The sequence below is a fragment of the Notothenia rossii genome (assembly GCF_949606895.1).
Source record: "Notothenia rossii genome assembly, chromosome: 9".
NCBI classification, from domain to species: Eukaryota; Metazoa; Chordata; class Actinopteri; order Perciformes; family Nototheniidae; genus Notothenia; species Notothenia rossii.
In genome coordinates, this window is record NC_136907.1 from 78,882,500 (window position 1) to 78,896,234 (window position 13,735).

The following is a 13,735-nucleotide window of genomic DNA, read 5'->3' on the forward strand; positions in this document are numbered from 1 at the left end:
TTATGAAATAATTGAAAATGTCTGTATTTTCTCTTGAATAATTATGAATAATGCTGTACTGAATATAGTTACCATTGTTCTTTTCACCACTGTCTAACAGCCACATGGGGGTGCTGTGTTTCAAGGTTTTAAATCAAAGATGATCTTTTTCGTTTAGCAGCACTTGGCCTAATAAATGGCTGCAGTTGAGCTTTTGACATCAAATCATCTCAATTGTGTCAATACTAATAATTGTTCTGAAAACACAGCCAAGCAGTTTGAGTCAGGAAGCCATTACACCAATAAAATGATCCAGGAGGCAGAGAGGGCCATAGAAGAGGACAAATGGAGAATCCTTAAAGAGAGAGAAGACGAAATGCGCAAAGAGCAGGAGGAAATGGAGAAGAGAATATTGGAAAAGTATGAGCAACAAATGAAGGAAATGAAAGATGACAAAGAGAGGTCGGAAAAGCTACTTCAAACTCTTGAAAGAGAAATAGAGGAGAAAATGACGACTTGGGATCACGGAGAAATGCTCTCCGCAGATCCATTCTCACAGCGTTTATCAACCTTTTGCTTTCTCAATATCAAGCCACACTTATTGTTTTTACTTCTTTATTTAAATTGAATCATTTCGGACTTTTGTTGCCGTAAGTTAGGGGGAGAGTAGGGGCTCAGAATACTGAAATCTCTCTCTGAAATGTAGTAAGTAAAGCCATAAGACACGGGGAAAGCTAGATAGTTAAAGTTGTGTGTCTGCGTTCAACGGCTTAAACAGATAGTACTTTTTTAGGGCTAAGGGTTGCATTTAGACACACAAAACGTGGCACATGCATACACTTAGTTACCTGATATGGTTATATTTAGTCAGTTAGGCAAGGTGGCTCGATAGCTCCCTCTACACAACTTTAACAAAGCTATTGCGCTTCATTTCACCTGTAGATGTAAAATATCTATTAGGTATTAACAGGAATTTTTAACTTAAGTTCAGTAACTTTTTAAGACCATAACGATAGCAGCCATATTAGACACTCTCCATGAAACAGAAGTTGTTGTAACTGTACAGTCTCCAAACTACCAATGTTGAGTGCTTGATAAATCATAGCACCACCTAAAGGCAACAGGAAGTCAGCCTCATGTGACAAACATCATGAAAATAACAATGTGTTGTCTACAATTGTTGTTTAGTGTCATTCTGTTTGTTAATAGTGTTTCCTCTAGCACCACATAGTGGACATATAAAGTGGTGCAAGGTGTGCAATGTCTGTAACTTCCAGCAAATCATACTCCATGCTCCAGTGATCATGAAATAAAGCTGATAATAAATGAGTAATGCTTTACTGACATAATTCGAGGTATGTAAAAAGACAATTAATCCTAAAGAAAAGGTGTAAAATTCCCCTCTGTGGGATGAAGAAGGTGTTAACACTCCATCCTTAAGTTAGTCACTAATATACAAATCAGTGAGACGTAACGTATTCTTCCCACAGAGGGGAAATTGCATTTGTTACAGCAAGAAAAGAGCCAAAGACAGCTTAATATAAACCAAAATCAACACATCTGGAGATACATGATTTTCACTGGACAGGAAGGGGAGGAGAAACTTGAAGTCTGAAAACTATCTCAAGCTCAATAAGTATATTTACCTCTAAGATGCAGTGGAACAGAAGGGTAGGCCCGTACAGTACTCTTCAATGGGTTACATTGTTAACCCTTGGTTGTTTAGCATGATGACAACAAATACTATCCTTTGTCAATATATCAATCGAGTATCCAAAGAATACACAATACAACAACAGCACAGGTGATACTGTTGAATCAGGAGAACCCGTTCTCAAGAAAATGAAAACAGAGAAGGTGAAGAATCGTCAGTTTGGTGAACATTATGTGCTCTCCGGGTTTACGGTCACAACTACAGAGCCACCGCAGCCAATGTGTTTCATCTGTGGCGACGTGCTTTCAGTGCTATATAGCAGATATGCAGAAAGAGCATGAGCAGCATACAAGCATTTACCACATGGCAGTACAATGTAGCAGCTATGATATATAAAGTGCAAGATAAGATAAAAGCGCTACATAAAGTGCAAGAGGAGATACCCCTGTGTTAAAGTGCATTTATTTAGCGGTGATTACACGTCTGTTTGTTGCTCAACCATTCTTTAAGTCGACCTTTAAAACTATTGAGAGTGGGACAATCCCGTATCTCAGTTGGGGGGGCTATTCCACAATGAGCTGCCTTTAATGGAGAGGACATTTTGTCCAAAGGTGGTCCGTCTGTGGTGGACTTCACAGTCTCCTCTGGTTTCTGACCTAGTGCTGCGTCCAGTGTGTTTTCTGTTGAGGAATTCCCCCAAGGGGAGGGGGGGGCCAGCCCATGTAAATATAATTTTTTTTTAAAAAACATACTTTTAAAAGACATAAAAATGTCAAAATCTCAAGAAATTGTGATTTTCAAGGACGGTACAGAGGTGGTATGACTGTGGCTTTCTGTCAAACACCTGGATAGCTCTCTTGAACAGCTGTTCTATGGGTTTCAGGTTTGTGGCACAAGCAAACGACCAGTTTGTAAAACAGTATTCAATGTGGGATAGAATCATACAGTGGAGGTATGACTTTGCAGCATTGACAGTTAAGAAAAGGTCTAATTTGTTTAAAATGTTACAAGTTGAATTTAATGGTATTGGATACTTTCTGGATATGTTTCTTAAAAAGTTAAGTGCGAGTCCAATATGACACTCCCTGTTCAAGATACTTGCACTGGGAGACTAGTTCTATTTCTGCTCCATTTAAAAAATACATTGGATCCTTCGATCCTTAAAACTAGAACACTGATGGCTGGCTTACGCTACAAACTTCATCACCTTTTAACAAGAGAGTAAGTATATAAAACGTTATTTTGTATATTTTACACATCAGCAGAAACAGAGAGAGATGGCAGGACACTGTGTTTTAGAGAGAACCCCTCCCCCCTGCGTCAGCAAACGGCTTAAGCGGTAATACCATCGTCCAGATGGTCCGCTTTTAGTTTCCCAGACGGTGCTTGTCAGGACTCTTTTCACTTCTGGCGGCGGGGGGATATTTCCTTCTTCTTCCTCCACATTGAGGGGTAACGGTGAAAACTCTTCTTTGATCTCGCTTTTTGTTTGCGTTTCTTTGCTTTTTGTTGCAAATATCTTGTACACCGCTGGTTCCACAGTGTTTTCTTGATGCACTACTCCTTCCGATACAATGGTTGCGTGGAGATCTCTGGAAGACACCAGAGTTAACACAACCCAATCTGTTGAGGTCAACGTTGCTTTAACACTGTGGGGTCCATACGTTTCTCCATTCTTCAGATTGGAGAAATGCAGTTCATTCGCCACATAGTTGAATACGTATCCCCAAACATGTTCATTTTCCAGAAGCCATTGCTCTTCAAGATCTTTGACCGGAGGTGTTTGAACCCGGCACAGATACTGCATCCGTTTCTTGATTGGTGCTCCGGACGGATGGCGGTAAGTTGTCACAAGCGTCTCGCTGATTAAACCCATATCGAGGCGTCTCTTGGCCATTTTTTCTTTTTGGAAAGATGACTTGATGATTGGAAATGACTGGCTTTTTATCTGCATGGGTTTTTTTTTTTTTTTTATCTCACTCCACCCCTTCGGTCTTCTGACATCACATAATTGGGGCGGGCCCTTCTGTCACTTTTATGCATACTAATGAGATGGAAGCGGCATTTTGTTTTAATAGACTTGGGGGCGGGCCCACCTGTCACTTTTTATGCATACTAATGTGATTGAAACATTTTTTATTATACACCATAAGGCGCAACAGTGGGGGCTTTTCACACCTGTGAATACACATCACCCCCCTCCTATCGACGGATCTCACACCTACTTGGGATATCACACCTACTTGAGATCTCACACCTCGAACAAAGGGGAGGCGGGACTTAGCTCATTAGCATAAGTAGGGAGAGGTGTGACCTGTCACAGCACCTGTCACTTTCTATGCATACTAATGTGATGGAAGCGGGATGAATAATACTACTGACAGGCCTCGTGGTGTCCGTAGGCTTGCCCTCACTGTCAGAGATATAGCTAAAATACATCAAAATTTCGCTTCTGGCGTCTTTTTTGTCAACAAGCCGAGGCGCAGCAGCAGTTGCACTCCCACTTGCAGCCATGCTTCTCGTTTTCTCACATGCTCTGGCAGCTAGCGCGTGCACGAGAGAGGGGAGGGACTTAGAGCGTGCTTGAGAGGGGCGGGACTGTAGGCACGGCTGCTGCAGTGCAGGGAGTGGAAGCAGAGCGCTGAACACACAAGGCTCTTATTAAAACAACGCTTTCTCACCGGAGTACTTTCCCCCGTCATTTTTAAAGTACCATACTAATGAAACGGAGGAGTAGTAACATTTTTAACGGCAGGGTATCGCGGTATACCTTTCAAGTATCGGTACACCGTGCAGTACTAGTCAGGAGTCAGTGTCTCTCCCCCAAACTCACACATATAAAATTCGATATGAACTGAAGAGCCGCATGAAACTAGGCAAAGAGCCGCATGCGGCTCGAGAACCGCGGGTTGCCCACCCCTGCAGTAGGCCTACTACTTTATAAACATCAAAAGTTTTTATTTGATAGAGATAGTGTACCCGCCGCCCCCCTCTCTCTCCCCCATAGTGAGGCGACCTGAGATCCCCCCCGCCCTTCTTTGAGTGAGAGACCTTCCACCCAACTGCCTGCTGTCATAAGGGCGGCCGCGCCCACTTCGACCCACAACATCAACAACAACAATACACGGGTTGAAATTACGTGCAAATTGGCCGTCCCCAGTCAAAATGCCGCCCTGGGCAACCGCCCATGTCACCCAATATCAATATCTGCCACTGCTGTCGATTCATTGTTTAAATTCCCATCTGGTTGCTGTTGGGTCGTTTTAATCAACCCCGTCTGGTCTGTACTCAGTTCAGTTTTCTTTGTTCTGTTTCATATTGCCGGGTCCCCCTTTCCAGCTACTCTCCTATATTTCATAGTCATCCCCCCCCTGAATCCTTCAAAAAGACCCGCTCCAACCAACCACCCTGCTGAATTATTTTGAGTGTATTATCAGGGACGTCTGGAATCGGACCATGTGTCTGTCATGATCATGTTTTTGTGTTTAACGTGTCTTGTTTTATTTTCAAAAGTGTTCGCGGGACTTTGTCTGCTTGGGATTGCGCTCGTCTTTCGACCAGGAGGCCATGGGTTCGAGCCCAGCCCGTGCCGTCAACATGTCGACGATTTCTCGGGTAAGATACTGAACCCTGAGTTGCTCCTGATTACCAACAGTGTGTGAGTGTTTGAGTGTAAGGCCCCGGCCACACGAGGACGAAAACGGTTGTTTGCATCACCATTTTTACATGGTGGGGAACTCAGGTGACCGGGCTCTAGGGCGAAAGCCGCTGGGAACTCAGGAGGCCGGGCCCAATGACGGGCAGGAGCTGGTGAAAATCCTGGCGGGTCAGGTGTAGACGAGACCCTGGACGGAACCTGGGCTGGTGTCAGTGGGACCCACGACGGAGCAAGGGCTGGCGTCGATGGGACCCGAAACAGGGCAGGACATGGTGTTGGCAAGAAACTCGGCGAAGCAGGTCTCGGTGGGACCCCCAACGGAACAGGACATGGAGCTGGCAGGACCCCCGACGAAACAGGTGTTGGCTGGACCTCCAACGGCACAGGACATAGGGTTGGCAGAACCCCCGGCAGAAGAGTAGTCGGTGGGGTCTCCAACGGCACAGAACATAGGATTGGCAGAACCCCTGGCAGAAGAGTAGTCGGCGGGGCCTTCAACGGCACACGGAATAGGGTTGGCAGGACCCCCGGCAGAACAGTAGTCGTCGGGGCCTCCAACGGCACAGAACATAGGATTGGCAGGACCCCCGGCAGAAGAGTAGTCGGCGGGGCCTCCAACGGCACACGGCATAGGGTTGGCAGGACCCCCGGCAGACTAGTAGTCGTCGGGGCCTCCAACGGCACAGAACATAGGATTGGCAGGACCCCCGGCAGAAGAGTAGTCGGCGGGGCCTCCAACGGCACAGAACATAGGATTGGCAGAACCCCTGGCAGAAGAGTAGTCGGCGGGGCCTCCAACGGCACACGGCATAGGGTTGGCAGGACCCCCGGCAGAAGAGTAGTCAGCGGGGTCTCCAATGGCACAGAACATAGGATTGGCAGGACCCCCGGCAGAAGAGTAGTCGGCGGGGCCTCCAACGGCGCAGGGCATAGGGTTGGCAGGACCCCCGGCAGAACAGTAGTCGTCGGGGCCTCCAACGGCACAGGACATAGGGTTGGCAGGACCCCCGGCAGAACAGTAGTCGTTGGGGCCTCCAACGCCAAAGGACATAGGGAAGGGACTTGAGAGGGAACTCGAGAGGAGACTTGAGAGGTGACTTGAGAGTTGACTTGAGAGGTGACTCGAGAGGTGACTCGAGAGGGGACCTGAGAAGGAACTTGAGAAGGGACTCGAGAGGTGACTTGAAAGTGAACTCGAGAGGTGACTTGAGAGGGGACTCGAGAGGGAACTTGAGCGGGAACTCGAGGGGGAAACTGAGAGGTGACTTGAGAGGAGACTGGAGAGGGCTCTCGAGAGATGACTTGAAAGGGAACTCGAGAGATGACTGGAGAGGGAATTTGAAAAGGACCTTGACAGGGGACTCGAGAGGGAACTTGAAAAGGAACTTGCCAGACAGACCCATTACAAGACACACAAAACTAAAAACCTGACACAACACAAGAATCGTGACACCTTGTTAATCTTCACAGTCACCTTTTTTGATTTTGACCATCAAAAGACGATAAATTGTTTATTTAACATGCCTTGCACATTACAATACATTGATTTCATAATGAAGACACACAGCAATGTATAATGTATCCTCTTGAATGATTCATGTAATGCCTTGTATTAACATAATATGACTGACATGTTTTTTTATCAGTGCCCAGGACTTTGTAGTGGCTGCAGTTCATTTCTAGCTCACATGTGATAGCTGTATACGAAAAAGAAATGTGCAACACTCTGAATAAGAGTTCAGGCATATTCAGGTTTTATTATCTAAAATACCCTTTCTAATATTTAGTAAACTGATCAAAATACCAGTGTTTTTCATTTGTCTTCAAGTTGTATCGCGGTGGCTTCCATGCATTTAACTGAAAGTGAAAACATCTTAGTTCAAAGACAAGCCAGAAACAAAATGCATTAAAAATGAATGTACTTTTATGTAATTAAACTCAAGAATGTCAATAGAATGTTGTAACTCAATCTGTGGCTTAATTTATTTAAAGGGCCCATGACATGTTTTTCTGGTTATTACCAGCGGATTTCTCAGCCTGAACTCAGCCTGAGCACACAAAACAAACTCCCAGACAGGCTACGAGTGTGTGTATGTGTGCTCAGGCTGAGTTCAGGCTGTGTTTCGCTGTGTCTCGCAGACCCCACGCAGCAACCAGGAAACAACACCAGTAAGCCAGCTCACACTGTCCGCCCCAGCAGCCAGCCCCGCAACGTCCCGCCAACACGGCACCCAGACCCCACGCAGCATTCTCATCTGTTTGTCATTACTGGTGTGATTTTCTGGTTGCTAACAAACGCCATTGTAACACATAATCACTGATGTTCCACTGTAACGGTGGTGGACTCATCAGAACAGAGTGGGCGAGCTGACCAATCAGAGCACAGTGGGCTCATAGGGAGGGGGGGGGGCAGGAGCTCCAACAAGCCGTTTAGGACAGAGAGTGAATACTCATACTATACAGAGATGCTGTATGAGAAACCAATAGTGGTGTCAACAATAATCGATTCGGTGATGCATCGCAATGCGGGGCATGCACGATTCAGCATCGATGCGGCAAAGTGCCATAATCGATTATGTTTTCTGGCCTCCAGTGGAAAGTTGTGGGGGCAATTGCTCTGTCGCTAGTTTGGAGTTTTAAACTACAACTCTAGTTTAAAACTGTGTTAAACTCCAAACTAGTGACAGAACAATTGCCCCGCGAAGTTTCAATTACTTCCGGCGGCATCATAACAACATTAATCAAGATGGCTGAGGCGGAGGGAGATGACCACGATAGACGGACCATTAAAAACGCACCCAAAGCGTGGAAAGCTGACATCTGGGCACATTTTGGATTCTACGAAGTAAATGGGAAACTAGACAAGACTTACGCGGTGTGTAAAACCTGCCACACTAAAATCAAGCACGTTGGCAATACAACTAACTTCACAAATCATGTTGATCGCTGGCATCCTGAGTTGGCTTCAAAAGCAACACAAAAAGTTGATACATCCCAGCCAAGAATTGACGAGTCGCTAGTGTCAACGTTGCCACACAACTCTGAGAGAGCAAAGAGGATCACACGATCGGTGGCATGTTTCATAGCGAAAGATCTACGACCCTATTCTGTGGTAGAAAATGTGGGGTTTCGCCACATGCTTAAAACACTTGAGCCCCTGTATAAGCTACCGACAAGAGCTACTTTCACGGATTCTGCGCTTCCCGCAATATACAAAGAAACCAAAGCAAAGGTAATGGAATCCATGTGTAAAGCCAGTCGTGTAGCCATTACAAGTGACGCCTGGACTTCAGTCGCAACAGAGTCCTATGTAACCATAACGGCACATTATATTAGCGAGGATTGGCAGATTGCATCACATGTGCTGCAGACGAGAGCAGTTTATGAGAGCCACACTGGTGCTCATATGGCGAGGCTACTCTTGGATGTTGTTGAGGAATGGCAGCTAACAGATAAAAGTGTTGTGCTGGTGACGGACAACGCCGCTAATATGATAAGTGCTGCTGAAATTGGGAAGTTCCCTCATGTTAAATGCTTCGCGCATACGTTGAACCTCGCTGCGCAGCGGGCGCTTAAGCTACCGACGGTCTCCAGGCTTCTGGGCAGAGTCCGACGCATCTCAGCATACTTCCACCGCAGCACAAAGGCAAAGCACCTGCTTTAAGAAAACCAGAGGGTTGTTCTTAAACTGACAAGTCCACTGAAACTGATAACTGATGTCGCCACAAGGTGGAATAGTGCTCACGATATGATGGAGAGGTTTTTGCAACTGCAAGCTGCAGTGCATGCCACACTGCTGTCGCCTGCCCTAAATGTAGATGAAAGTGACATCGTCACTCTCAGCAGAGCAGATCTGGCTAACATGGAGGAAGCAGTGAAGACATTAAAACCAGTGAAGGATGCCACTGTTTTTATGTCAGAGGAGAGCAGTCCTACAGTCAGCCTCATTGCACCAGTATATGCCCAACTCCTCCATAACATGTCAGACACTATTGGAGACCAACCACTGATCCGGGATGTGAAGAATGCCATCAAAACAGATCTCCTTAAGAGGTACAACAGTGGGGCAGAGAAGAAGATCCTTCATACATCCTCTGCCCTGGATCCTCGCTTTAAGGGGTTACCTTTCCTGACAGAAGAGGAGAGATTAGATGTCTACGAAGGAGTGACTTCAGAGGCTGCATCCCTGGAGGTAATTGAATTTCTACTTGTAAAACTTATGGAATATCTTTCAATTCAATTGTAATAACAATGTAATGTTACATAAGCAGCTGCATAGTCAGTAAAATGTTAAGACTGAGAAAAATAGTTATCTGTTGTGATGTGAGCTGCAGCATTGGCTGAGAAAGTGCTGCTAACTGCTGTTTTTTGCTCTTATTTATTTTGTTCAAACACAGTATGAGAGGAGACGTAGGACAGAAGATGAAGCGCCTGGCAGAACAGGAAGTTCAGGAACCAATGAAGAGTTGCTGTCCGTGGATGACAATGTGTCTGACTTAGCAGGCCCCTCTGCCCCCAAAAGAAGAGCCTCGTCATCGCTGCTTGTGAGTTTGCTGGGAGCTGCTTTCAATGACATCAGTGAACCTGCAGGACAGAGTAAGACCGCCGATGCCAGTGCTGACGAGGAAATGGAATTGTACTGTAGATCTCCAGCTGCACCTCTCTCTGAGGATCCCTTGGACTGGTGGCATCGCCATAAGGGCACATTTCCTCTCCTCTCTAGGTTGGCAAAGAGATACTTGTGCATCCCAGGGACAAGTGTGTCAGCAGAGAGAGTATTCTCCACTGCAGGAGATATTATCACTGCAAAAAGAAGCGCTCTCAAACCGGACCATGTTGATCAGCTTGTGTTTTTGCACAAGAACCTTGAAATTCCCAAATGCTGAACAGTGAGAAGTTATGATGTAGGCTTAGGTCAAACTATATATTTCCTCACTCTGAGACGGATTGTTTATGATGGTGATGTTGAACTCAGACGGAAGAAGTTGTTTGCACAAATTTGGTAGTAGCCTAAGCCTACACACTTTATTTTTGGTTTACATTACAATATATTTCTCATCTTGATATTTTGTTGTATGCAGCTGATGTGATTGCCAGGTAGGATTCTCATCTCAGGTATATAATTGTTGTCATTGTCTTAAAGCTGCTAAGCTGTTGTTTTGTTGAAAAAAGTTGCAATTGACTTTACTACTTGAAAAAAGTTTCACAGTAATAAGTGGTTACTGTGTGTTGCACTGAGTATTTTTATTGCTGGGTGCCTGGGTGGTTGGTTGTTGTTACAATAGTGTGACTGATTACTGTTTGCACAGGAGTTCAGGAAGTGACCTGTTGTAGAGCGTCTATTTTATTGTGTGTAAAATAACTGCTGGACAATATTGGCTGTAATTGCTCTATTCAATTTCAAATGGTTCTAAAGCAGAGAGAAGAGAAACATTTCTTATTCAAAGCAGTGATTTATGTTTTCTTTTTTTTCAGGTTTGAAAATGCCATATCCAATACCCTGTACCATTTTTTATTATTATTTAATTTTATTTAATGACATTTATGTCAAAGATGCAGGAGAGTGATAATACACACATAGCAGCCAATAAAATCTATCCTATCTGACTGCTTGTATTGCCTCATGACTCACGAAAAAAGTCCCTTGTTGTGTGCAGTAGAATTGTGATGCATCGCAATGCATCGCAATGCATCGTAGAATCGAATCGAATCGAATCGTTACCTGGTGAATCGTAATCGAATTGAATTGTGAGGGCAGTGCCAATGCACACCCCTAGAAACCAATGTGAGTTTGGAACATTGAACAATGTGAATCTATTCTAGTAGACCTCAACAATGGAATTATGATCAGTAGAAATGGCCATGTCATGTTTGTGTACCTGTATTAGGGATGTTGTGGGGCCCATTAGTATACAGTCACTTGCGGGGACTTGCCTTTAGTTTGGGGGCAAAATTAAAAAAAATACAATTCTACTTATACTACTAGCCCACAATAACAACTAAAAAAACATAATATACCACTCACACATGCCCCTTCACACCAAAGCGGTTCCAGGGCCGGTTCGGAGCTAGAGCCTGATAAGCACCGTTTTTTCCTGTTCACACCATGGCGGAGCTGGCTCTTTTCCCTGAAAACCGGTTCTTAACAAGTACCAAAAAATTGTCGGTCTAGAATCAAGAACCGCATACGTCACGCTTACGTCGGAGGGGGGCGAGATCAACCTGAGCAATAGTTTATGGCGAGAACGACAAATAAAAGTTGTATCAAGCAGTAGCACTGAGCAAAGTGACTAGAACGCAACCACACACTTTATAAAAAAACACACTCTATAAAGTCAGGCAACACTAACCACTGCCAGGCTTAGTGTGATTATGTTTATTTGTACCTTACTTTGACCATCCGTTCGCTGTTATTGATCATTGTGGAGAGCAGGCAGACGTTTTGTTTTTTATTATAGCAGCTATCAGATGGAATCAATACATGTCCGTCTATCACAAGTAGAGATGTAGCGATTCATTTCAGACAGTTTGAAACGCGAGGGCCGTGATTGGTAAGTGATCTGCCCTCGCTCAAGGAAAAACCTCCAGCTTGACTTGAGACCGCCCCCGTGATAGATAAATGTATTTATAATGAAGCCAGCTGCAATGGATCATTGATCCACCAGGGGGTGCAGTGGGGTTCCACACTGGAGCTCATGTGAAATAAAGTCAGATACAGTACGCTGGATGTACAGCGGAACTTTGTTAGGATCCATATGTCACGGATATCATACTCTGTGCTAAATAAGAGACATGTAATCATTTACAAAACATCACCATGTTGTTATTTAACAAAATAATGTTGTTTAGTCGAAAACAACGAACAGGAGGAAATGCAGCCCGGCTCTCGATTTTTAATTCTAATTTAATCATCATCTTCACCACGATCATTTATGTTTATGTTTGCCGAATTGACATGAAATCACTGACACATATGAATATACTGTATTCAACTTCATTAAAACGTTATTAACGTGCCTAAACTCAGTAATTCACAACAAATATGTATATTTTAATGGAGCCTCGTCGGTCGATCAGGATCCCAAAGTGTAGCGGAGGGATCCTGATCTGCATGACGGGTGCTATTTTCCCCATAAGGAACATGTCGCTGCAAATTATCCCGCTTATTACATGGCCACATTCTCAACAAAGTAACGACATGACTCCCAATATTAATTGAAATGCTTTTATGGATTTAGAAAAATGTTTTTATTGATTTAAAAAAATAGTTGTATGTATTTATTTAAATTGACATGCATCCGCTAAGAAAAATAGTCCGTTGTTACCGTTTTTTAAACAGTCTGAATGAAACGGCAGCTCTCAGCTGTGTATTTACACAACTAATGGCCCATCAACCACAGCTCTCCCCCCCCTCCCCCCTTGATCTTTCTTCTCCAGCAGCTAAATTAACTGTAGGTTACTCTGAGTGACAAGCTTACAGTTAAACAAAACACTGTCATTGCAAGTGACCCTCAGTTAGTTGACTTTTATGTTCAACTGCTAAATTCGTTACTGATAAAAAAGGGCTTCTACTGTACCTAATTACCTTAACACTAGAACCGCCAGAGGTTTTTGTATAGGCCTACCTAAACCCGTCAAATCCCGCTATTAGAATGCAATTATTAAAAACATAGGGTGCTACATAACACACTTTCAGGAAAAGTCACGGACTGGGAGACTTTAACATTTTATTGAAAAAAAGTTACATTGCACACACACAACACACATCACACACATTGACCCGATTGGCGGTTCTAGTGTTAAATAAACTCACAAATTAATTAAACCAGTACAATACGCATTATTCTTATTCTTATCATTCTTTATGAGCGCAGAAATAGTCTTAAAATCAGATCTGTTTTTTAAATGAAATCTGACGGTAGGCAGTTAGCTCTGATCACCTATGATAAATGCGCCGCACCTAATCGCTGGCCATTCAGCCTCAGACATTGTTCGAAATGGGGGGGGGGGCCAGGGGGAGCTTGGCTCCCCCGAAGAGGGAGGGAGCTCCCCTGAAGGCTGACTTTGAGATAAATAGGGGGAGCTCAAAACAATCGTGCATATTTGTGTCACACCGATTAGAAATGTAGAGTTTCTGTAAATAACAGTTCTTGAAATAAATAATAGTTATTGTTCATTACAGTTTCTGAATATTTGTTTTATATATGTGAATATGTCTGGGTGTTGCCATCTGTACGTGGCGGCGCTGAATTCTTACTTACGTTACTATGGTTATGGCGGTGATGCCGGCGCGGTATTTGAAATGTTCATATTGATATTTTTTTAACTCTGGCTGTGTAATAAAAACATATGGCAAAACAAAAACAGCCAAGCGTCACAGCTTTTGGATTCACAAGCAAAGAAGCGAAGGACTCTAAAAATGACAACGTGAATGGAAAACAACT

The 13,735-nt window shown here is 44.1% G+C and overlaps 2 protein-coding genes across 2 annotated transcripts in view; one reads left to right on the plus strand and one right to left on the minus strand.

Annotated features, from left to right (window-relative positions):
• The window catches only part of LOC307020564 (GTPase IMAP family member 4-like), a 186,245-nt gene that overhangs the window by 139,615 nt on the left and 32,895 nt on the right, over positions 1-13,735 (minus strand). The gene's annotated exons all lie outside the window — the stretch shown is intronic.
• LOC307019826 (E3 SUMO-protein ligase ZBED1) lies at positions 8,459-10,898 on the plus strand. Its single transcript, XM_079650931.1, has 2 exons — positions 8,459-9,483; positions 9,689-10,898. The coding sequence occupies exons 1-2, from the start codon at positions 9,040-9,042 to the stop codon at positions 10,175-10,177; spliced, it is 933 nt and encodes a 310-aa protein (XP_079507057.1). The 5' UTR covers positions 8,459-9,039; the 3' UTR covers positions 10,178-10,898.